At 40.6% G+C, this 26,605-nt stretch overlaps 1 protein-coding gene across 1 annotated transcript; it reads right to left on the minus strand.

The window, feature by feature from the left end:
- Positions 1-3,921: 3,921 nt before the first annotated feature.
- Positions 3,922-26,520, minus strand: ERCC6L (ERCC excision repair 6 like, spindle assembly checkpoint helicase; the record flags this gene model as incomplete). Its single annotated transcript, XM_084258518.1, has 2 exons — positions 3,922-7,594; positions 26,453-26,520. 2 exons carry the CDS (start codon positions 26,518-26,520, stop codon positions 3,922-3,924), a joined length of 3,741 nt encoding a protein of 1,246 aa, XP_084114644.1.
- Between the last annotated feature and the right edge of the window lie 85 nt (positions 26,521-26,605).

Raw genomic sequence — 26,605 nt, forward strand, 5'->3', positions numbered from 1 at the left:
ATTCTTCTGATCGTTGATTATTTTTCTCATATCATTGTTTTCCTTTATGAATTCTGTCACTTTTTTAATCATGACAATTTTAAATTCTCTTTCTGGAAGGCTCAGAAGTTCTTCCAAGTTACTGTCGTTGCAATCTGGGGGGTGGTTTTCCTTTTGTGGTGTGCTTTTTTCCTGAGGAGTTGTTAGGTTGCGTGTGGTTCTACTCCCTACTGTCTGTTTTCTAATTTGTCGTATGCATTGGGACACTGTGTTTCTGGGACTGGTCGGCATCTTGGGTGATCTTCTCTGCTCCCCTCTGGCTCCTCCAGGAGCCATCTGTCAGTTTCAAGCAGTCTTTACTGAAGGAAGGTCCCTGTTCTAAAATGCCGATGTGGGGACACACTCCCCTGTGCGCCTGGTCTGCCCCGGCGGTGGGTTCCCGCTCCCCCTCTGGGCTTGGACTGCAGGCCAGAAGGGGCCTGGCATGGGCAAACTTCCCCACTCACCTCTGGCTCCTGAGGGAGCTTTCTGCTGGTTTCAGGCAGTCTTTACTGAAGAAATGTCCCTGTTCTAAAATGGCGATGCAGGATGCACTCCCTGCGCGTCTGGTCTCAGGCACACTCTTCTGCTTGCCCGGTCTGTCCTGGCCGTGGGTGCTCGCTCCCCCTGTGGGCTCAGACTGCTGTTCAGAAGGGGCCTGGCGTGGGCTAACTTCCTAGCTGGCCACTAGCTCCTCCGGGAGCCTTCTGCCGTTTTCAAGCAGTCTTTTCTGAAGAAAGGTCCCTGTTCTATGGGGTGTTAGTGACTTTTTTTCTGGTCTCTAGGTGGCGCCAGAGATCTCGCCTACTGTCCTTGGGGAGCTGTTTTTTTCACCCCGTGGGACAGGGAACAGAGCGTGAATGGTAGGGCAAACCTCAGCGGCTTTGGGGTGCTGTGTCTGCCTTGTGCCCCACCGTCGTGGAGAACCCACGCCCCGAATTTTGTGCCCCGGGTCTCAGTTCCAAAGCCCTCAGGTCCAGGACGCGGGCTGTAGCCCAGTTCAATGACCGCAGAAATGGCGCTTTTTGCACCCCGCTCCCGTGCCTGGGCGCCTGGTTTCTGATTACTCAGTGAGGGACTTTCACGTCAGTGAGGGCCTCCACGCATCTCCCCGCAAGCCTAGGTCGCAGGCGCTGGGACCTGGGCAGCCGCGATCCGCGTTTGCTTTTCAAGCGCACAGCTTTTCCACGCAAGCTTACCAGCTGACCCAGGGCTGTTTGTAGATCTCCGGGAGTCTCTGTTGTTCTCTAATGGCGCCTGGAGCCTCCGCGGCGAATCCTGCAGGGTTCTCCACAGCTCCAGTTCACGGGGTGTGGTGGCTGAAATAGTTCCTTTCCACTCCCAGTCCCGCTTGATGCGTAGTTTGTTTTTTTCCTCCTTTCTGTGGGACGGAGAGTGCCGACTTTGTGGGTGGGGGAGGGGAGCAGGGTTCTGCGCCTTCCTCCCTTCTAGTCCTCTTTTATGGCAACTTTCTTCTTCGGGTAGTTTGCTGGAGTCGTCCGTTTATCTTCCGTGTCCCAGTTCTCACTGGGACCTGCCGCTTTTCCTATTAACTTTTTTTTAATGGGAGATCTTACTCGCAGCATCTCCTCGCTGCCATGTTGATCTGCCTCCTTTATACATGTATTTTATAAGTAACTTTTTTTTAAAGATTTATGCATACAAGAGCTGGGGTGCAGGCCAGAGCTGTGGGGGGGAGGGAGTAGGAGGATTCACCAGAGACAGAGTGGGGAGCAGAGCAGGCAGATTGGCAGAAATACACTGCTGAGGGGAGCAGCAGATGAGACAGAAGAGGTCTGCTGCACATGTGGGTAGCTCCCCGGCTGGGGATCCAACTCTGGTTTCAGTGGCTGCCAAAAGTTTCATAGTGCTGAGACTAAACCCCTTGCACCACCAGGGAGGGCCCTATAAGTAACTTTTTAAAAAATTTTTAATTTTTTTTAAAGATTTATTTATTTATACAAGAACTAGGGTACAGGTCAGAGGCGCCGGAGGGTGAAAGAATTCACCAGAGAGAGCGGGGAGAAGAACAGGCAGATGGACCGAAGACATTGTTGAGGGGAGCAGCGGGCGAGGCAGGAGAGGTCTGCCACACCATGTGGGTTTCTCCCTGGCCATCTGGGAATTGAACCCATGCTGCAGAGGCTGCGAACAGCTTCACAGGTGCTCAACCCACTGTGCCACCGGGGAGGCACCCTATAAGTAACTTTTATGTGTATATGTGATATAATAAAAAATACCTGGTCGTCTTTCCCAGTTACTAAAACTAATAAGATCTCTGAAGTATCTCTTGTATGCAGTGAGATGGCTGGGGTCCCCAGATAGCTTCAGGATGGGGACTGGTCACCAGAAAGATAAACACAAGAGAGGGTAGGAATTCTGGGCCTCACCATTGACCTCTAGGAAGGGGAAAGAGGCTAGAGATTGAGTTAATCACCAACGACCAGTGATTGAAGCGATCATGCTTATGTAATGAAACCTCCAGAAAAACCCTTACACACAGGGTCTGGGTTACTTCTGTGTTGGTGAACACATCAAGGTGCCGGCAGGGTGGCAGTACCTAGGGAGGACATGAACGCACCACATGCACTCCTTTCCCCACCATACCTTGCCCCATGCATCTCTTCCATGTGGCTGTTCCTGAGTCTCTCCTTCACATACAAGAAAACATTGTAAGTAAACTTCCCCCCACCCCCAAGTTCTGTGAGCCATTCGAGCCAATTATCGAACCTGAAGGGGGCTGTCAGGGGAACCCTAGATTTGTAGCCAAGCTGAACAGAAATGTGGGCAACCTGGAAACTCAATGCTAGCAATTGGCTTTTGAAGTAAGGACGGTATGGGAATGGGCCCTTAGATTTGTGGACTTTCGACCTAAGTTGGGTAGTGTCAGAATTGCACTGGTGTGGAGGACACTCAATTTCCAAGTGTTTGCAGACTTGGAAAATTACATGGTATGGGAAACCCACACACTTCTGATGTCAGAAGTCTTGAGTGAAAACAATTTAGTGTATTATAATGGCTTTTCGCTAAGGTGACACATGGTAAAAACTCATTTCATCCCTTAGTAAATGATCATGGGCAGGTCACGGTCTCACTGAGCCTGTTTCCTCAACTAAAAAAATGGAAATGCCACACTACCTCAAAGGATAACGGTGAAGAGTAAACAAGAACTCTAGTGTGCTGGCACACAGTAGGTTATTTGGTAAATACTAGCTCCCCTTCTCTAATGACAGAGTGCAGAGTGCTATACTGTACTTTCTGTTTCTGAGAAGGAACAAAACTCCTTCTTAGCCTATAAAAAGACACAGTGTGCTGGTATGTGTCAGAATGCAGCTTGTGGTGAGTGTACAGTGGTGAAGTGGTCACCAACATCAGTAACTGCAGAGCAAGGAACGCAGGATAAAGGAGCCTAGTATCAAGTGCCTCATCCCAGCCTTCCCCTCTAGTAAGCAGAGAGCATCGAGTTGCAGGTTAACAAGCCAGTCTTAGAGTTGGGAGACAAATGACAAGCTCCTAAGGAGTTTCTATATGCATATGCCAGTGTTACCTCAGTGAAAGAAACAGTGGAAAAGAACAACTTGGAAAAAGTAACTTTAATATTATCTGAACTATGATATACAAAAGAGATCACTTTCAGAATAAAACAATGACCAGAATCTAAAAATAACATAGTTCTGTTAAGTTTACACAGTATGCCTGAAAGAAAAATATAAGAATATTCAAGTAGAGATACTAATCCAGTGCTTAGAATACTGGAAATTTACAAAAAAGTTGGAAACAAAAACTTGCTTTCTGAGATCTCATCTTAAACCTGCGTGCTCCATACTCTCAAAAAATCCAGTTATGGGAACAAATTACCTCACAGTCACTTTTGCTTTAACACACAATAAACAGGTTATAGTCTTAAGTTTTATTAAGTTGCTTATACAAATTTAAAGTCATGAGCATGACTTCGGGGTCCGCACTTTTTATGTCAAGTGCTTTAACTAAGCAGTCCAAGGCCTCCTGTATCTTTCCACACTCTTTCAGTTCTTTTCCACGAGTTACAAGAGTCTCATAGTCATCTGCAGTCTCCACCGCCTTTTCCTGGGGAGAATCAACCAATTGTCCATCAGACAAAGGCTCAGGGTCACCAAGAGAGGTCTCTTGAGCGAGAGCACCAGGCTGAGGTGTCATTAACCAGCTGGACTCCTTTTCTGCAGACAGCGTTTCTCTGGAAGGCTCCTCTTCTGTGCTATCTGAGGCTTCGCCACTACTTTCCCCTGCCCCTTCCTCCAAATAATCCTCAGCAACCTTTGCCTCACTGTCTTTCTCAAGTCTTTCCTCCATATCCTCCACATGGTCTAAAACCACATTAATAAGAGACCTCCTTGAAGCCAGGGATCTTCTAGATCTAGAGTTTACAGACTTATTTATATTATCAGGTATTTTAGGTGAAAAGAACCTTCCAGGTGAGCTGATGTCATTTTTGGGAGTTGAAGCATCAAATCGTCTTTCAGATGAGAATTCAAAGGGAGATGTGCTGAATGCTGAAGTTCCTTTAAAAGTATCATCTTCATCTTCACCATCTGAAGTGATCCTTCTGGCTTTGCTTCTGACTTTCACATTCAGCACTACTTCTTCTGGCTCATCATCATTCTCACAAAGATCCATACTGAGACATGCTTTACTCTGAACAAACTCTGCTCTAGAATTAGTTGTGGAGTCACACAAGCTATTTCCTTTCTCAATATGTTCCAAAGACTGGCTGGAAAGATTTTGTCTATTGTCTGCAGAGTCTTCCAAGAAAAGATTGAAATCACATGCATACTGTGAAGATGCTAAAGGTTCCTCTTCCAATTTGGCCTCATTTACTTGAGCATCCTTCAGTGCACTGTGGGATGCTGACAAGTCATCATCAGTTATTTTAGTAACAGCTGCATTCTGGTCTATATTTTGATTTTCATTTATGGGATCAGTGGGCCAGGGATTGGAGTGACATAAAATCTCATCATCCTTTAGATTTGGCCCAAGATCAGCTCTGACTGATTTGCTAAGTAAATAATTAAAACTTTCCAGAGGGTTCTCTTGCAGTGCCTCCTGCATAGGCCCTTCTCCCAATTCCTCTTTTTGTAGTGCTTCGCTTTCAGTTGCAAAACCTTTTGCCATTCCCAATGAAGAATCAATACAAGTTTCTTCCACACGTCCATACTCCTTGGGTAAAGTAACTACAAGGTCAGCATCAAGGGTACTTTTGCATAGGTGCTGGATGGTATCATCCATCTTTTTACTGGAGAGATCTTGTTTCTCACTCTCTTCCAGCTGATCAACAATGATTACACTTGCCATTTGGAGACTGATTTCTTCTTCTGGAGTATGATGAGTAGTCATAAAAGGTGAAAGCTGAGGCTGTGGTTTATTCATCTGAAGGCATTTCTTCTTTATTTGAGAAGGAAATACAAGTTCTCTCTGCCAGGTTCCCTCATTTATGGTTCTTTGTCTTCCCATTTGGAGCTCTATATTTTGAGACTCTGATTCAACAAGGAATTGAGCTTTCTGAACCCTTTGTTGAATGTAGCATGAGTCTTCCACTACATCAAGCTCTTCTTTAACAGAGAGATCACGTGTGTACATCAAATCATGGTCTGAGATTCCAGCTATCCCTAAAGAATGCAAAAAGGCGATATGTTCATCCAGTGTCTTATCAGATCTTCTTTGAGCAGCATGTAAAGACTGAAGCTGCAGCTGAGTTGCAGAGTTTTGAAAATCCTCAATGGAAAAGAGCTCTCTTAATTCCTGTTTACTAAAATATCGGAAAGGGTTCTTCTTATCACCAGTAGTTTGTCTTATTAATGAATCCTTGAAAACCTGCCTTCTGTATATTTTTTCCTCTACAGTCCCACAAGTGATCAGTCTATAAACCACAACATTTTCTTTTTGCCCAATACGGTAAACTCGATCCACAGCTTGAGCATCAGTTGCAGGATTCCAGCTAGGGTCAAAAATGACCACTCTAGTTGCTGCAGTTAATGTTAAGCCAACTCCACCTACTTGAGTGGTAAGGAGAAAAACAGAGTAATCTTTATTTTGCTGGAATAAGTTGATCCTTTTTTCTCGCTCCACAAGATGAGTAACTGTTCCATCAATTCTCAGTATCTTAAAGCACCTATTCTTTAAGAGGCGTTCTATGATGTTTAGAATTTGTCTTGATTGGGAAAATACCAGTGTTTGATGCCCTTCATCTCTCAGTCTCTTAAGCAGGTCCATCAGAAATATCATTTTTCCAGATTCTTTCATCAATGTATCATCAGTTAATTGATCCATATGGTCACCATCTGAGCAATCTTCTTCATTTTCATCTTGAAGAGAAAAAGTGACAGCCCCTAGATTCAGCAAACGACAAGCCCGTGCAGATAGCAGCCTAGGATGATCACACAGCTTCTTTAACACACCTAGTTCTGCCAAAGGTGAGCGTGTCTCCATTAACAACTCCTTGATATGATCTAGAGACACAAATTTCCTGTATATTTCTTCTTGTAAAGGTACAAGACGTATCCAAATAATTAAATCATTTTTCCTGGAAAGGGAAGGCATTTCATAAACGGCATCAATTTCTGGATTATTTTCACTAAGTCTGACCTCTGGGTTGCTTGACTTTTTCTTCTGTACCTCTTCTTTAGTCCTCCGGAGAAAATAGGGTTTTATGATTGCCATTAAGTTTTCAGATATCTTAAATCCCAAGGCTTTCTCCCCTGGAGTAGCATCCTTCTCTCTTGCTCTAGTAATAGGGTTTTCATACTCCATCCTAAAAGTTTTTAATGTTCCTAGCAGGGACCCTTGACAAGCAAAATCAAACAGGGACCACAGTTCTTGTAAATTATTCTGGACTGGGGTTCCTGTGAGGAGGATTCGATTACTGGCAGGGATAGCACGAGCACATATTGCTGACTTAGTGGACGAGGTTTTTATTTTATGTGCTTCATCAAGGATGACATAGTCCCACACAAACTCTTGACCATTCAAGCTTGAAAGTTGCTGCCAATTATTGATTAACATTTGGTAGGTAGTGATAATGACGCCATTCCTTTGCTGTATCCGATTGAGGTTTCTGGTCCGTTCATCCTTGCTAGAACCATGAAAAGTTTTGACTCTCATCCCTGGAGTCCACTTGACGAATTCTTTTACCCACGTGCTAATAAGATTAGTTGGCATGATCAGCAGCACATGATTTACAAGTGAAGCATCAAACATACCAGAAAGGAAAGCGATGATTTGAACAGTCTTCCCTAACCCCATATCATCTGCCAAGATACCACCTTTTCTTCCATCCCTATATAGGCTATAGAGGAAAGCTACACCTTCCTTCTGGTGCTCAAATAATTGGTTGTGCAATTCTCGATAAAGCAGCAGGCCAGAGTTGCACACATCTGTGAATTCATCATCCCCATTTTCTGCCAACTCCTCCAAGGCTTCCTGTATTTTTTGGATTCTGCTCATCACCTTTTCATTGGGAAAAATGTCCTTTGCCAAATTGAAAAGTTTAAATGCTTCTTCCAGATCTCCATTCTTGGTTGCTTCTTTGGCCTCTTTCATATATCTGTAAAAAAGGTTAAAAAAAAAGGTATATCTCTCTCTCTTTCTATATATATATATATAGATATATAGAGATATATATTATATGTAGACACAGAGAAGTTAGAAAGGAAGAAAGACTGAACATTCAGTCTAAGAACACTAAAGACTCGATTTTGGAATACAAACTGCTTTTAATATCTTCAATTCAGGATGGGAAAGATTTGCACAGATGATGCCAATGAAAGCTGGCATCACTTAAGACATAAATACCCACCAGACACCACAGCAACACCTTCAGTCACTAGTTGTGGGAAATGTATGTGCAAACATTACTGGTTCTACAAAGTTTTAAAAATTGCTACCCACAAGAAGTATGGAGAGACTTTTTTTTTGTAAAATCAACCAACCAACCTATATTGTGGGAGCATGAAAACAGGAAAGCTACATGGGTACTTCACAGACATTTTTCTGAACTCTGTGAGGCATTTGATACATTGATCATTCCCTCTTTAAAATTCCCTCCTTCTACCAAATTCCTATAGATCCCTCCTGATTTCCTCCTCTACCACTGGTCATTTCTTCTCTATGACTTTCTTGGGCTGCTATTCTTCCTCCCACGGGGCTCAGCCTTGGGACCTCTTCGAGCTCCTTTTACTCTCTCCTTAGGATCTCCCAAAGCTTCTGCTCCTACATATGTGGCGCACAACTCCCAAATAACTCTCTCCAACACGGCTTATCTCCAAGTTCTAGTCTAGACCCACATTCCAACTGCCTTCTGAACATCTCTACTTGAAAGTCTTACAGGCACCTCAAATTCAACTAAGTGAAACTCATTATTTAATCTCTAATATGATTCTCCATTTGAGTGCTATCCACTTAGCTATCCAAACTAGATCTCTAAGACCATCCTTGACCCCAACCCAAATTAGTCATTCTTGACCTCTCCCCTTTTTTTAGCCCCTGCTCCATTCCCCCAGTCAGATAGTCCCCAAGTCTCACTAACTTTATTTCCCAAGTACAACCTGTGTCTCTCTCTCCATTTCCACTACCACTACTGCAGACCAAGTTACCATCATCTCTGTCCTGGATAACTGCAAATTCCTACTCACTGGTCTCTGTACATATATTCATGGTCCCTCCTCCAAATACATTCTTTACATAGTAGCCAGCAATAATATCTTAAAACATAAGAAAAAAATCATGTCACTACTCTGCTTAAAGTTTATGGTCAATTGATTTTAACAAGGATGACAAAAAACAATTCTCTGAGGAAAAAGTCTTCTCTACTAGAGAGCCACATGCAAAACGATAAAATTGGACCGCTACCTCATGCCATCAGAGAAACGCAAACCAAAACTACTTCATATGTATGGCTATGATCAGTATGGCTATAATCAAAAAATGATACAATACCAAGTGTTGGTGAGGATAAGAAAAAAATTGAAACTCTCACAACACTGTTGGTGGGAATGTAAAATGGTGCAGCTACTTTGGAAAACACTGTCAGTTCCTCAAAAAGTTCTCACACAGTTATCATACAAAGCAGGAAATTCTTCTCACTGGTATATACCCAAGAGAAATGAAAACATTTGTTTACAGAAAACCTTGTACACAAATGTACAAAGCAGCATTATTTATAAAGCCAAAAGTAGAAACATAAATGTCAACCAACTGATGAATTGATTAAAAAAAAAAGTGGTATAATCCATACAGTGGAATATTATACAGTCATATAAAAGGAATGAAATACTGGTTCATGCTACAACATGAACAAACCTTGAAAACATTTTGCTACATGAAATAATTCATTCACAAAAGGTCATATGTTAAGATTCCTTTTATATGAAATTTCCAAAATAGGCAAGTTTATAGAGAAAGAAAGTAGACTGGTAGTTGCCAGGCATGGGGGTGGAGGAGGTGGAACTGGGGGATTCAAGGACTAGGAGGTAGTGATGAAAAAAAAAAAAGGTCTGAAACTGGTAATGGATGTAAAACTGTAAATATACTAGAAAATAATTTTATACTATAAATTGGTGAAATGTATGGTATGTGAATTATACCTTCGTAACATTATTAACAACAAAAAAATTCTTTCATGGTTTCCTATGGCCTTAACCTAGCATTCCGAGCCCTCTCTGATTTAGCCAAGAACTGCTGACCTCTCTGCCTTAACTCAGGCCTCGTCCTACTTCATTTTATTTTAAACCTTTATTTCCAAGATGCTACTCTGCACTTTGGCTCACATCATTCTCTTCTTCCTGTAATGCATTCCTCTCTTTTCATCAAGCTAACTATACTTTAAAAGCTACACTAAGATTCAGAAACTTTGATGGGTTTATTATAAAGCAACAGAAAAACAAATACAGAGATAACAGACACCTAAATCACTTAAGATGGAGGAGAAGGAAAGTAGCAATAGAGCCCATCAGCACAAGGGGAGACCAGACCATGCAATGGGCCACACAAATAGCCCATCATATACTAACCTCAACATAGCCCTCAAACAAAAATTAATAGAATTAACACATAAGACAACAGAAATTGAGTTTAAGCAAAACGTAACAGGAAGCCCTTGGAAATAAAGACAAAGACAGGAAAAAAAAAACCCACAAAGACAAAATAAATTGGTAATGAGCACTTATGTCTCAATAATCACCTTAAATGTAAATGCCCTGAATTCCCCAGTCAAAAGATGTAGAGTGGCTGTATGGATTTCAAAATAAAGTCCAACCTCCTGTTGTTTACAAGAAATGCACCTTACTAACAGACAAGAATAGACTTAAAATTTGGAAGACAGTTATCCAGGCAAATGTCAACAACAACAAAAAAGGAATGTAAGTATATCTGATAAAAAGACTTCCAATTAAGAAAGGTAATAAGATATGGAGATGAACACTATACTATGATTAAGGGTCTATGGCAACAAGAAGCAGTAACACTCATAAATACATATGCACCAAATGATGGAACACTGATATACATAAGACAACTGATATGCATAACACAACTAACAATAGAACTATTGATAACTATTGAGAGCTATTGATAACACAATAATGCTAGGGGGCTTTCATACCCCACTTACAACAGTGGACAGATTAGCAAGACAAAGGAAATCATAGACTTAAAGGAGGCGCTGGACTAAATAGGTCTTTGATATCTATAGAACACTACACCCAAAACCACTGCACACACATTTTTTCAAGTGCATATAGAACATTTTCAGAATAGATTATATGTTGGGACACATCAATTGTTGATAAAACTAGAAAGACTAAAATTATACCTAGTATTGTCTCCAACCATCATGCCATAAAGTTAGAAATCAACTACAAGGAAAAACTATGAATACAACTACTTGCTGCTTAATAGCTATTGGATAAAACAGGATATCAAAGTAGAAACTAAAAGCTATATACAGACAGAAAAAAAGATACAAACTACTAGAATCTATGAGATGCAGTAAAGTGGGGATGCAGCATCTTAAGGGAGATGATAATTTGCAATAAAGGCCCGCAGACCTCTCCTGCCGCCCGCTGCTCCCCTCAGCAGTGTGCTTTGGTCCTTCTGCCTGCTCTGCTCCCCGCTCTGGCTCTGGTGAATTCTCTCACCCTCCTGCACTTCTGACTGTACCCAGTGCATGTATAAACAAAAACAAACAAACAAACAAACAAATAAATAAATAAAACATGCCTCTAAAATAAATAAATAAATAAATATTAAAAAAAAAAAAGAAGCAAGAAGAAAATCTCAAATAAACAATCTAATATCACATATAAAGCAACTTGAAAAAGAGGAAAAGAGAAGACCCAAAGTTAGAAGGAAAGAAATAATAAAAATAAGTGGAAATAGCTCTTCTGACCATTTTTTGACTGGATTATTTACTTTATTTTTGTTGAGTCTCGTCAGCTCTTTGTAGATTTTTGGGATCAGTCCTTTATCATTAGTGTGTGCAAAAATGTTCTCCCATTTGGTGGGGTTTCCCTTTGTTTTGGTTACTGTCTCCTTTGCTGTGCAGAAACTCTTTAATTTGATGTAGTCCTAGCTGTTTATCTTTGCCTTCGCTATCACTGCTTTGGGTGATGAGTCTTTAAAGATGTTACTGAGGTGTATGACTGGATCAAGAAGATGTGGTACATACACACAATGGAATATTACTCAGCAATCAAAAAAAAGATAAACTCATGCAATTTGCAGCAACATGGATGGAGCTGGAAGGGATCATGCCCAGCAAAATAAGCCAGAAAGAAAAAGAAAAATACCAGATGGTCTCACTCATAGCAGGAATTTAGAAAACCTAAATAAGGGACCAGGAAAAAGACTAATTATAATAAAGTAAAAATCAAAATCAACAAGAAAAAAAAAAGGGGGGGTGGGATGGAGGAGGGATTAGGGTCAAAATAAAGGGGGGTGGGAATTGTATGGGGACTATAACCAAGATGAAAATGCATACATTGTGCAAAAATGAAAAATAATGTAAAAAATATATAAAATAATTAAAAATAAGTGGAAATAAATGTAACAGATTTAAAAAATAAAAAACATATACCAAAAAAAAAAAATCAATGAAACCATGAGTTGGTTCTTTGAGAAGATAAACAAAATAGATCAACCTCTAGCTAGGTTAACCAAAAAAAAAGACAAAAACACTAATATTCAAAATCACAAATGAATTTTCTCCACAACCTCCCCAACATTTGTTGTTGCTACTTTTTTTAATATGTGCCATTCTCACTGGTGTAAAATGGTATCTCATGGTAGTTTTGATTTGCATTTCCCTGATGACAAGTGATGTTGGACATTTTTTCATATGCCTGTTGGCCATTTGCATTTCCTCTTCTGAGAAGTTTCTTTTTAGCTCTTCTGCCCATTTTTTGACTGGATTATTTTCTTTGTTGTTGTTGAGTCTCATCAGCTCTTTGTAGATTTTTGTGATCAGTCCTTTATCATTAGTGTTGTGTGCAAAAATGTTCTCCCGGTAGGTGGGGTTTCTCTTTGTTTTTGTTATTGTCTCTTCTGCTGTGCAGAAGCTCTTTAATTTGATGTAGTCCCAGCTGTTTATCTTTGCCTTCACTATCACTGCTTTGGAGCAAAGAAAGTTTGTTCAATAAATGGTGCTGGGAAAACTGGGTTGCTACATGCAAAAGAATGAAACCATATAATACATAGAAGGAAATATAGGCGAAACACTACGTGATATGCACATCAAAGACATTTTTACAGACACATCATCTTGCTACTTTTTTTTAAAGATTTATTTATTCATGCATACAAGAACCAGGGTATAGGCCAGATGCGTGGGAGGGTGAGCGGATCCACCAAAGACAGAGCAGGGAACAGAACAAGCAAATTGACGGAAATACACTGCTGAGAGGAGCAGCGGGCGAGACAGGAGAGGTCTGCCCCGCCATGTGGGATTCTCCCCAGCAGGCCGGGATCCAACCCGCGCTGCAGAGGCTGCAGACAGCTTCACAGCACTGCGCTCAACTGCCTGTGCCACCAGGGGGGCCCTCTGGGGATTTTTTTATAGTAAAATCTACATAAGATAAAACTGACCATTTTAATTATTTTTAATTGTACTTCAATGACACTATTGCATTCATATTGTTGCACAATCATCACCCTTATCCTTTCCTAAAACATTTTCATCACCCCAAACACAAACGCTGTACCTGTTTAACAGTAACTCCCTGTTCCTCCTTGCCCCTTAGCCCCAATAACCTCTACTCTACTTTCTCAGTGAATTTGCCTATTCTAGGTACCTTACACAAGTGCAATCATACAATATTTCTCCTTGGTGTCTGGCTTATTTCACTTAACATAATGTTTTCAAGGTTCATCCATGTTATAGCAAGTATCAGAAGCTCATCCCTTTTTATAACTTAATAGCATTTCACTGCATGACTATACCACGTTTTGTTTATCCATTCATCTGATGATGGACACTTGGATTGTTTTTACCTTTTGGCTCTTATAAGTAATAATGCAAAGACTACTGCATTATTATTGGTTGGGTATCTAGTTGGGTTCCTACTTTATTTTTTTTTAAAGATTTATTTATTTATACAAGAACCGGGGTACAAGCCAGATCCGCAGGAGGGTGAGAGGATTCACCAGAGACAGAGCAGGGAACAGAACAGGCAGACTGACGAAATACACTGCTGAGGAGAGCAGTGGGCGCAACAGGAGAGGTCTGTCATGCCATGTGGGACCCTCGCCGGCTGGCCGGGATCGAACCTGCGCTGCAGAAGCTGCAGACAGCTTCATAGCGCTGTGCTTGTCAACCACCTGTGCCACCAGGGGAGGCCCAGGTTCCTACTTTCTCTCTTTTGGGGGGGAATATACCTAGAAGTGGAATTGCTGGGTCATTTTTTGGTGAACTGCCATTTGTTTGAGGAGACTGAAGGAATGGATATAGGTAGGTGGGAAACAGAGCAATCTGGAAAAGGTACGATGATTTAGTTAAGAGAAGAACAAAATAACTTACCTAGGCCCAGTTACCCCATTTTACATATGAAGAAACAGATTCAATGTGCTTAAATGAACTGTCTGAAGTCACAAAATTATTAACAAAGCAAGTAGCAGAGCAAGTAGCAGAATTATTAACAAAGCAAGTAGCAAAGCCTGAAAAATCCAAAGCTACGTCTCTTTCCACCATTCTACCTTTGCCTCCACATTATATTTTTTCCCAGGCTACCATCAAGGTCCAAAGATCTGCTTTCACCCCTCCCACTTCCACCCAATGTTCTAGCAATACTAAATTCCTACACTGCTCTGAAGGGGCCAGGCTCCTCTTGCTTCTGAACCTTTATACATAAAACTCTGTCTAATATGTCAAGTGCATTAACTTCTTACTCAGTGATTAGCTGATTCCCACTCAGACTTTGAAAATCAGTACAGGTACTACAGGCCTCCCCTTATCTGGAGGAGATACAGTCCAAGATCCCCAGTGGGTGACTGAAACTGCAGATAGCACTGAACCCCATGGAAACTGTTTTTTCCTACACATACACACATGCCACCTATGACAGTTTAATTTATAAATAAGGCACAGTAAGAGATTAACAATAATAGCATAAAAGAGCAATTATAACAACAGACTATAATAAAAATTATGTGTATGTGGCCTCTTCCTCTCAAAATACCTTATTATACATAATATTTTTCTACTGTGATTGACTGTAACTGAAACTGTGGAAAGAAAAAACAGATAATGGGGAACCACTGTACTATTTTTTCCAAGAAGTCTCTGACAATTGTGCGTGCTCATGTTCATGAGCTCTCTCTCTCTCTGGATTAGGGATATAGTCTCTGTATTTATATCTATCACATGAAACTTTTTTTTTGTGGGACCCTCGCCGGCGGCCGGGGAACAAACCGGCGCTACAGAGGCTGCGGGCAGCCTCTCATCCCAGCGCTCAACCACTGCGCCACTAGGGGAGGCCCTATCACATGAAACTTTTCATTTGTCTTTCTTCCCTACTAGACTGTAAGGACATATGTCTTTTTCACCACTGCATCCTCAGTGTCAAGCAGAGTGCACTTGTCCAAAGGAGGCATTTGGTAAATATTTGCTGAAGGTGAGGAATGATGAGATCAGGACACTCAGAAAGAAAAAAACACCTTTAAATACAATAGACTCTCTTTTGTCTTTCCAGGCATTTGTAACTCTCCACCAAAGCTTGTCTTAGAAGTTCTTCCACTCACCATATACTAGCAGACTATAAGAATACCCAATCACATAAGACCTGGCTTGCAGTTTGAAAAATACTGTCTTCAAGACAGTACATTAAGCAGAATTTAGAGAAAACCACTTCAACCTAAGTGCTTTCATAAGCAGTCTTGTTTAAAACAAATGCTAGCATCGGGCTACTAGAAATCTCCACAGAAGAACTTGAGCTTATCTAAAAGGCCCAGCAGAAGCTTAGATCCTGAGATAATTGCTCCTGAATTAGTTCTAACGAGAGGTAGCATGGAGGCTCCGCTCTTCAGTGGTACTCCAGTAAGTTCTCTCTCTCTGAACAGTCTCCCGTGTTAATCACCCAATGTTTATAGGTCCCCCCTTGGTGTAAATGGTAACCACTGCGGTTGAAAGACATTTGACTAACCAAAGTAAGTTGTTCACCAGCTATGTATTAAGCATTTACCATGTGTCAAGCATTGTGCTAAACACTGGAGATTTAGCTGAGAACAAAACAAGTCTATGCCTTTGTGCAACTATATAGTATAGGGAACTAACACTAATGAAAGAATCACAGAAATAACTGGTTACAAACGATAATAACTGGTTACAAGCTGTGAAGGAGAAGTATAGAATGTTATTAGAGAGGAACCCAGGGACAAAGAGCAGTGGGCCTCAATCCTCAGAAAATTCTATTTTTGGCCCTTGCTGAGTACAGTGAAAATACAGAGGTCACAAAGGGACAAGGCAGGTAACAGAAACAAGTAAAGCAACACTGGGGTGCAATGTCCCATCTAACTGGGACAAGCTGCTAGTCATCTATAGATGGCAAAATGGCAACACAGGAATAAGAGCTCAACATTGCCAAGATCTTCTTGGCAGTTGGGAAAAAAGTTAGAAATTCTGATTTATATGTGAATTCCCCTGATTTTAAAACAGCAATAATCGCATACATTAAAAAAAAAAAAAAACACTGGGCAGAGCAAACAATACTTATCTGTGAATAAGACGTTGCTAGCGGACTGCCTGTGGACAGACCTCTGCCCTCTGTTTTATCTCAGCTACAAAAGTACCATCAACTATGACTGGGTTTCCTCTCCAAATGCTTACTGTGGGGCTCTCAGGATATTAGCCTACACAAGATTTGGTTTGGGGCTTAACACTGCCTAATCACATACTGTGTTTCACCTATAAGACCGTTCACTTAAACCAGTATAAGGCTATCTGTAGTATTATGTGTGACACTAGCTTTCGATTCCAGACATGAACTGTCTGGACCAAACTATATGGCTCAAAAGATAGCCAAGGTTGAGCCTCCCTGGTGGTGCAAGGGTTAAGATGCAACTGGTCCAACCACTGTGGAGAGCTGTGTGGAGATTTCTGGACCTACTAAACATAGAGCTTCCATATGATCCAGCAATTCCACTCCTAGGGATTTACCCAAAGGACACAGAAACATCAATTCCAAAGAGCACCTGCACCCCTATGTTTATAGCAGCACTGTTTACAATAGCTAAGCTTTGGAAACAACCCACATGCCCCAAAATAGATGACTGGATCAAGAAGATGTGGTACATATATACCATGGAATATTACTCAGCATTCAAAAAGATAAACACATGCAATTTGCAGCAACATGGATGGGCTGGAAGGGATCATGCTCAGCGAAATAATCCACAAAGAAAAAGAAAAATACCGGATGGTCTCACTCATAGCAGGAATCTAGAAAACTTAAATAAGGGACCAGGAAAATGAATAACTATAAGAAAGTGAAAATCAAAATCAACAAAAAACTATGAACCAGAGACACTTTTAGGGGGGCGGGGGCGGGAGGGGAGGGATTGGGGTCAGAATGGGGGGGCTGCAATTGTATGGGGAATATAAAAATAAAATTTATTATTTAAAAAAAAAGAAAAAAATAAATAAAAAATAAATGAGTGGGATGACATCAAACAAAAAAAAAAAATATGTACCGCAGAAGAAACTATCATTAAAACATGAAGACAAAAAAAAAAAAGATGCAACCTATAAAGCAATCTGCAGCCACTGCAGCATCAGTTAGATCCCCAGCCAGCCAGGGAGCTACCCACATGGTGTAGCAGACCTCTCCTGACTTGTCTGCTGCTCCCCTCAGCAGTGTATTTTGGTCCGTCTGCCTGTTCTGTTCCCCACTCTGTCCCTGGTGAATCCTCTCACTCTCCCGCACATTTGGCCTGTGCCCAGGTTCTTGTATAAATAAGTAAATCTTTAAAAAAAAAAAAAGCAGCCTTGGGCCTCCCCGGTGGCGCAGGGGTTGAGCGCTGGGTTGCAAAGCTGCCCGCAGCCTCTGTAGTGCCGGTTCAATCCCCGGCCGCCGGGTGAGGGTCCCACATGTCGCGCGGACCTCTCCTGCCGCCCGCTGCTCCCCTCAGCAGTGTATTTCGTCACTCTGCCTGCTCTGCTCTCCCCTCTGGCTCTGGTGAATTCTCTCACCCTCCTGTGCTTCTGACTGTACCCAGTGCTTGCATAAATAAAGAAATCTTAAAAAAAAAAAAAAAGGCAGCCATGGGTATTATTCTTCTGGGTGCTTTCTACCCTGTCACAAAGAGAATACAAGCAGGCAGGAAGAACAAGGTCAATTTCAAAGTGGATAAAGGCAAGCAGGGATCTAGTCCCCCACTTCTATAGCCTCAGACTTGAAAATTTTGGTCGAAATAAACAGGAAGTTGGCATCCTGTTACATGCTAACAATATGCCCTCAGAAAGCAGCTGACCCTGCTGGCTCCAGAAAAAACAGCTAATTAATAACTATGTAAAAACCAAAATTATCTTTTTTCTGGCACAACAGATGTGCTTTGGCATCCAGATGGATCATACCACTCAATGCTCTTCAGTGGTAAAAATAGTTTTATTATTTGGGGGAACATTTGGTGGTTAATATTCCGACTAGGCCTTTGGGAAGTTTAACGAAAAATAAAAATTCTTCGAGAACAATATTAAAATCTTTTACAGTAACTGGTAAAGACCTTTAGTACCTCCAGTCCCCTAATCTTTCAGCCCAAGGCTGCTGCACCTCCCCCTGCAGTGACCTTTAGGGTTAACATTCCCTAGGTCCAGCTGGGCAACCAGCGTGCAGGGGGAGAACAGCAAAACCCTACATACCTGCTGCACCTCCCCCTGCAGTGACCTTTAGGAATGGCTTTCGCTGCGGTCCCTAGGTCCGGCTGGGCAACCAGCCGCAGGGGGAGAACAGAATAACACCCTGAAGCAGAGGAAGTTCAGCAGAAGTTCCCTGAAAAGGCAGAAGCTTATCAAAAGATAAAGACCACCAAGAACCACTACAAGAATGCTAAAAATCTTATCCCGTCTTTCTAGAACTACAAACTTTAATCCCTTATTTGTCTTTCTAAACTTCCTTCTTTCTTCTATAATGGTCATTGTTTGTTATATAGATCACCTCCCTGATGGTGACAGACTGAGCCCATGAGCAAGCTAATTTCATTGATATTCATTCCTGTGCTTTTGGAAAACATATATATATTGGTCACAAACTCAAAGAAAATTACACTCAGATTTTCACTCTTGAAGTGTGTCTGTTTGTCATTTCTTTCACCGACGCCCTGACCACCTGCCCTGACCACCTGCACGCTTCCCTCAACCCTGAGGTGGCCTCATCGTCTACTGCTGTGCTGGTCGCGGCACAAGGCTATCTGGTTAACCACTGCATTGGAGTGCAAAACCCTGGGATTTCAAGCAAACACTTATTCCAGAATTCAAACAAACCTGGAGGTTGTTTGGAAAGACTTCCTGAACCCTGAAGTATGCCTTCAGTTCACCTTTAGGCCACCTCAGTAGGGACGCATACGAGATCTTCATTAATGGCGCTGGAAGGGATCATGCTCAGCGAAATAAGCCAAAAAGAAAAAGAAAAATACCGGATGGTCTCACTCATAGCAGGAATCTAGAAAACTTAAATAAGGGACCAGGAAAATGAATAACTATAAGAAAGTGAAAATCAAAATCAACAAAAAACTATGAACCAGAGACACTTTTAGGGGGGCGGGGGCGGGAGGGGAGGGATTGGGGTCGGAATGGGGGGCTGCAATTGTATGGGGAATATAACAATAAAATTTATAAAAAAAAAAAAAAATAAAAGATGATACGAAACATTAGAGAATGTTTTGAAATAAAATTGACCACCACAATAAAAAAAAAAAAAATAAAAAATTAAAGGTATGAATATTGAAAAAAAAAAAAAAAAAAGACAAGAATATAGATCTAATAACAAACCGTGACCAAGGTAATGGTTATAATAATTCATTAAATCAAACAGTTAGGTTTCATATTTTCCTATATACGCCTTACATTTTACAACTAAGTTCTCAAGAATACTACTTGCCCATCCCAGAGACCAAAGAATAAGATCTACCAGAAGGCGGAAGTAAAAACTGGCTTACCAGACAAAAAGAAATGGCAACCTGTTACACAATGGCAACCATAATCCCCTACACCCAGAAAATGCCTAAAATATGGGTATTTTATGTTCTAGAGCCTAGACTCTGAATTCTATTTCATTCATCTCTATGTCTGTATTCATACAAGTACCACACTGTCTTGATCACGATAGCTTTATATTAGGTTTTGAAATTAGAAACCAAATTTTGCAACTTTGTTCTTTTTCAATATTATTTTGACTATTCTGGGTCCTCTGCATTTCCATACGAATTTTATAACAGCTTTTCAATTCCTGCCCCAAAGAGCAGACTGGGATCTTGTTAGATATTGCGATGGAATCTGTAGACCACTTTGGGGAATACTGCTATCTTAACAATATTAAGGCTTCTAATCCACGAATGGAATCTTTTCATTTACTTAGGCTTCTTAAACCTTCAATGTTTTCTAGTTTTCAGTGGACAAATCTTACATTTCCTTGAATAAATTTATACCTACGAATTTTATTCCTTTTTTTTTTGCTATTATAAAATGGAATTGCTGTGTATAGAAATATAACTGAACACCCAAAGCAGTGATAGTGAAGGCAAAGATAAACAGCTGGGACTACATCAAATTAAAGAGCTTCTGCACAGCAAAAGAGACAATAACAAAAACAAAGAGAAACCCGACTGGGAGAACATTTTTGCACACAACACTAATGATAAAGGACTGATCACAAAAATCTGCAAAGAGCTGATGAGACTCAACAACAACAAAGAAAATAATCCAGTCAAAAAATGGGCAGAAGAGCTAAAAAGAAACTTCTCAGAAGAGGAAACGCAAATGGCCAACAGGCATATGAAAAAATGGTCAACATCACTTGTAATCAGGGAAATGCAAATCAAAACTACCATGAGATACCATCTTACACCAGGGAGAATGGCACATATTAAAAAAAAGTAGCAACAACAAATGTTGGCGAGGATGTGGAGAAAAAGGAACTCTCCTGCACTGTTGGTGGGAGTGCAAACTGGTCCAACCACTATGGAGAGCTGTGTGGAGATTTCTGGACCTACTAAACATAGAGCTTCCATATGATCCAGCAATTCCACTCCTAGGTATTTACCTAAAGAACACAGAAACATCAATTCCAAAGAGCACCTGCACCCCTATGTTTATAGCAGCACTGTTTACAATAGCTAAGCTTTGGAAACAACCCAAATACCCAAAATAGATGACTGGATCAAGAAGATGTGGTACATATACACCATGGAACATTACTCAGCATTCAAAAAAGATAAACACATGCAATTTGAAGCAACATGGATGGAGCTGGAAGGGATCATGCTCAGCAAAATAAGCCAGAAAGAAAAAGAAAAATACCAGATGGTCTCACTCATAGCAGGAATCTAGAAAACTTAAATAAGGGACCAGGAAAAAGAATAACTATAAGAAAGAAAATATCAAAATCAACAAACAACTATGAACAAGAGACACTCTATGGGGGGTAGGTGTGGGGAGGGGAGGGATTAGGGTCAAAATAAGGGGATTGCAATTGTATGGGGAATATAAACATAGAATTTATTTTAAAAAATTAAAAAAATAGAGAAGAAAAAATATATAACTGAATTTTGAACTTTGACCTTGTATCCTACAAATCTGTGAACATGTTTATTTGCGCTAGTATTTTTTTTGTGGATTCGTAAGGATTCTCTATTAAGATCCTGACCTCCACAAATATAGTTTTACTTCTCTTTCCAATCTACATGCCTTTTATTTCTTTTTTCTGCCTAACTGCCCTGGCTAAAACCTCTAACATAATGTTGAATTATAATGAATTTCAATATTTAACAGAGGTAAAGCGAGCAGACCTCCCTGTCTTGTTCCTGATATAATGGAAGAAGCTTCAGTCTTTCACCATGAAGTATGATGTTCACTGGTTGTTTTTTTTTTTTTTTGGTAGATACTTTCCTTTTTTTAAAGATTTATTTATTTTTATATAAGCACTGGAGTGCAGGCCAGAGGCACGGGAGGGTGAGGGGATTCACCAGAGAGAGAGTGGGGAACAGAACAAGCAGATAGACCAAAATACACTGCTGAGGGGAGCAGCAGGTGTGACAGGAGAGATCTGCCATGCCATGAGGGTTTCTCCCTGCCCGGCCAGGAATCGAACCCACACTTCAGAGGCTGCAGAGGCTGTGGACATCTTCAGAGTGCTGTGCTCAACCCGCTGTGCCACCGGGGAGGCCCTGTAGATACTTTTCATGACATTAAGGAAATTACCTTATACTTCTAGTTTGTTGAGTGTTTATATGATGAAAGGGTGCTAGAATTTGACAAATGCATTTTTCTCCTTCTACTGAGTCTTTGGTCCTCTGATTCTCAACATGTTTATATCTGTTACCAAGTAAAGATGTCAAGTAAGCAGTCGGATACAGGAGTCTGGGGTTCAGAAGAGGTTAAGATGGAAGACAAAAAAATGTGAAAATTCTCAGCATAAAGATGGAATTTAACATCAAGAACCTAGATAAGATCACCAAAGGAAGGAGTATAATTTTTTTTAAAGATTTATTTATTTTGGGGTACAGCAGACCTCTCCTGACTCGCCCGCTGCTCCCTCAGCAGTGTATTTCGGTTACTCTGCCTGTTCTGTTCCCCACTCTGTCTCTGGTTGAATCCTCTCACCCCCCACACCTCTGGCCTGTACCCCAGTTCTTTCATGCATAAATAAATCTTTAAAAAAATAAAAATAACACAATTAAAATATACATGTGTATATATGTATATATGTATATATGCACATGTGAGTGTGTGTGTGTATATGTGTATATGTATATGACCAAATGTAGTATGTGGTTCTTCTCTGGATTTGGATTCAAGTAAACCAAATTTTAAAAAAAATTAACACCATTTGAAAAATTTGAATATCAATTATTACACAATATCAATGAATTAATTTTATTTAGGTAAGTGTGATATGGCATGATGGTTTCATAAGACTATGTTTCTTGTTAAAGATACCTACTAAAGTATTTAAGGATGAAATGCCATGTCTAAGGATCTACTTTAAAACACACTAGAAGCAAAAGATTAAGGCTATGAGGAAGAATCAGCAAAATCTGAGAAGCAGCATCCAAAGAGGTTAAGAAGAAAACCAGGGGAGTGAGGGCTCCTCAAAGTCAAATGAAACAAGTGTGTCATGCAGAAGAAATCAACTCTATCAAATACTGCTGGTAGGTCAAGGAAGATGAGGATTACAAACTGACCACTAGATTTTGTTATATGAAAGTCACTGGTGACCTTGACAAAAGCAGTTTGACTAGAGTGGTAGAGAAAATGGAATACATAAAGATAGAAAAAGATCTGGCCAGAGTATCATTCAGGATTGAAGGAAAGATTGGAGCTTTATAGAAAAACAAAAATTAAAAGACTATATTACCACCAAGTTGGCCTTGAAATACTAAAAGGACTTATAAAATAATAAATTTCATCTAGAAGTAATAGACACCAAAATTATATAATGTGGAGGAAAATGTGGACCATTAGAATTAGTTTGAGATCAAACTGTTCAACAACAGGTCATAAGTACAGATCTTCACATGTAAAACTCAGTATAACCTCAAAAATCTGTAGAAGTAACTTATCAGTCAATGGAAAAGAAACTAACATAAAAGGTGTCAAAAGGCAAAAAGAAAAACACAAACTATAAAAACACACAAAAATAACAAATTGTCAATAAATACATATATTTCAATCACCTTAAATATTCTTGAATTCACCAATTAAAACGCATAGAGCGGCTAACTCACAAAACAAAACAAAAGCAAACATTTTGTTATTACAAGAATCTCATCTTACTACTAAAGACAAGCACAGGCTTAATGTACAGGGTTGGAAGACAATCCTGTAAACAAATGGTAATCAAAAAAAGGCAGGAACAATCCAGCAATTCCACTCTTAGGAATCTATTCAAAGGACACAAAATCACTAATTTGAAAGGAAACCTGCACTCCTATGTTTTCTGCAGCACTATTTACAATAGCCAAGATATGAAACAACTCAAATGCCCCAGAATAGATGAATGGATCAAAAAGTTGTGGTATATTTATGCAATGGAATATCACTCAGCAATCAAATAAGACAAACTCATGCCATTTGCAGTAACATGGATGGAGCTAGAAGGGATTATGCCAGCGGAAATTACTCAGAAGGAAAAAGATAAATACTAGATGGTCTCACTTATATGTGGAACATAGAGAAACCAAACAAAAAGTAAAGGAGAAGTCAAAACTAGCAAGCTGACCATAGAACTGAGGCCTACAACAAAGGAGAGGGCAGGAGGGAAAGCAAAACAGAGGAGGGACAAACATAAAGGAATATGGTGACGGTTCAAGGGTGATATGGTGGCAGGAGAACTATTGGGACTACAATGATGTAAGAAAAAAATGTAATTCACTTTAAAAAGGCAGGAACAACTATATTTATAACCAGACAAAAAAAGATTGCCATTGGGCCTCCCTGGTGGCACCAGGGGTTAACACGCAACCTATGAAGCTATCAGCAGCCACTGCAGCACAAGTTTGCTCCCTGAGCAGGGAGCTACACACATGGCACAGCAGACCTCTCCTGACTCCCGCGCTGCTCCCCTCAGCAGTTTATTTCAGTCAACCCACCTCTTCTGTTTCCCACTCTGTCTCTGGTGAATCCTCTCACCTCCCACACCTCTGGCCTGTACCCCAGTTCTTGCATGCATAATCTTTTAAAAAATTTACATTTAAAAAAGATATTAAGAAACAGAAATGGACATTATATAATGATTAAGGGTCTAACACAATAAGAAGATATAACATTTATAAATATACATGCATCAAATAATGGAGTATCAAGATATATGGGTATCTTACTACTCATTACTAATTAAAGAGCGATACTGACACCACCACAATAACAATAAGGGATTTTAATACTCCACTTACAACTATGGACAGGTCAACAAGACGGAAGTAAGAAAATAATAGCCTTAAATGATGAACTAGATCAGACAGGCTTGGGCAGACATCTACAGAACACTCCAAATAAAACAGCAGGGTGAATATTTTTTTTCCAAGTGCACATGGAACATTCTCAAGAATAGACCATATGTTGGGAAACAAGTCAATTATCAATAAACTTAACATTAAAATCATACCAAACACTCTTACTGATAACAATATAAAACAATAAATTAACTACAAAAATAAAACTGGAAAAACTGGAGATTAAACAACATGTTGCTGAATGGCCACTGGGTAAAACAGGAAATTAAAGTTAATAAATATCTGGAGAATAGTGAAAATGAGGACACAAGCTCTCAGAATTTATGGAATGCAGCAAATGCAAGGAACAAACAACCAGACTAAAATATGGGCAAAGGGCTAGGCTAGACATTTTTGCCAAATAAGATACACAAATGGCCAATAGGCACAAGATAAGATGCTTAACATCACTAATCACTAGAAATGCAAATTAAAACCACAGAGATAACACTCACTGCCACTGGAATGGCTAGAACAGCCAAACCGAAAATACCAAGCGTTGCAGATATATGGAAAGAAATTAGAACCCTTATGCACTGTTTGTGGGACTGTAAAACTCCCTCCTAAAAAATACAGAATTGTGGCGATTTAAAATATTAAAAATAAAGTACTATATGATCTAGCAATCTCACTCTGGACATATATCCAAAAGAATGAAAGCAGGATCTCAAAGATATTTGCACACCCATGTTCACAGCAGCACTATTCACAAGAGCCAAGAGAGGGAAGTAACGCAAGTGTCCATCATGGATGAAAGAGTAAACAAGATGTGGTATACACATACAATGGAGTATTATTCAGTCTTAAAGGGGAAGGAAACCCTGTCACATGACCACAACATGGAAGAACACACAGGGTATTATGTCAAGGGATCTAAACCAAAAAGAGGAATACTACGTGGCTCTACTTTTATGCAGTATCTATAAATTCAGAGACAGCAGAACAGTGGTCGCCAGGGGGTGAGGGCGGGAGGGGATGGAAGGGTTATTTAATGAGCACAAAGTTTTAGTGTGCAAGAAGAGTTCTGGAGATGGCTCATGGTGATGGTTGAACAACAATGTTAACGTATGTAAGGGCACTGAGTCGTAATCCTAAAAATGGTTAAGATAGCAAATTTTGTATGTACTTTATCACAATGATAAAAAAAATTTTAATGCTCTTTGTCACATCACCATCCCCCACCCCCCACCCATCCGTATTCTCATTTTTCAGTACATAATTCAAATGTCTTCTCTTGGGATTCCCCTTGGCTTACTTCCTCTTGGCTTACTTCTCTTGGCCATGCCCTCCTTTATACCAATACGATGCCTTATCCATTACAACTCTAATCAAACATTATAGCGATTACTGCTTTACCCGCGCCTTTCCACTACTAGATTAACGAGGAATTTGGGGGCAGGGACAGTGTTCTTCTCAGTGTATCCCTAGGTTTGGGGCGTGGTAAACTGGAAACACTCAAGAAAGGACTGAGCGATTTAAGTACCGACTTTTAAGAAGTTCATACCAGAGAGCAATATGACCAAAAAAAGAGGGGGTGATGGGGATCAGGGGTTCCCCGGGCTTTAGAAATCCGAACAGCTTTCCACTGAAAACGCGGTAGCGCCTCACAAAGCTCCGCCTAGCAGTTTGGGCCCCGGGGAGGGTCCGAGGGCTCCCCCACCACTCCCAGTCAGGGTCTACGAGCTAAACTAGCCCCACGGGCCAGACATACCTCAGGTAACTGGCAGCCTGCTCTGGGCTTAAGACCTCAGCTTCCGCAAACCCTCGGGAAGCCTCCATGAGCTTCAGCTTGGGATCCAGGTAAGTAAGCCAAGAATTGAATTTCGCTCACTCCCGCTCTGCGCATGCGCTGTGCGCCTGGAGG

The sequence above is a fragment of the Talpa europaea genome (assembly GCF_964194135.1).
Source record: "Talpa europaea genome assembly, chromosome: X".
NCBI lineage: Eukaryota > Metazoa > Chordata > Mammalia > Eulipotyphla > Talpidae > Talpa > Talpa europaea.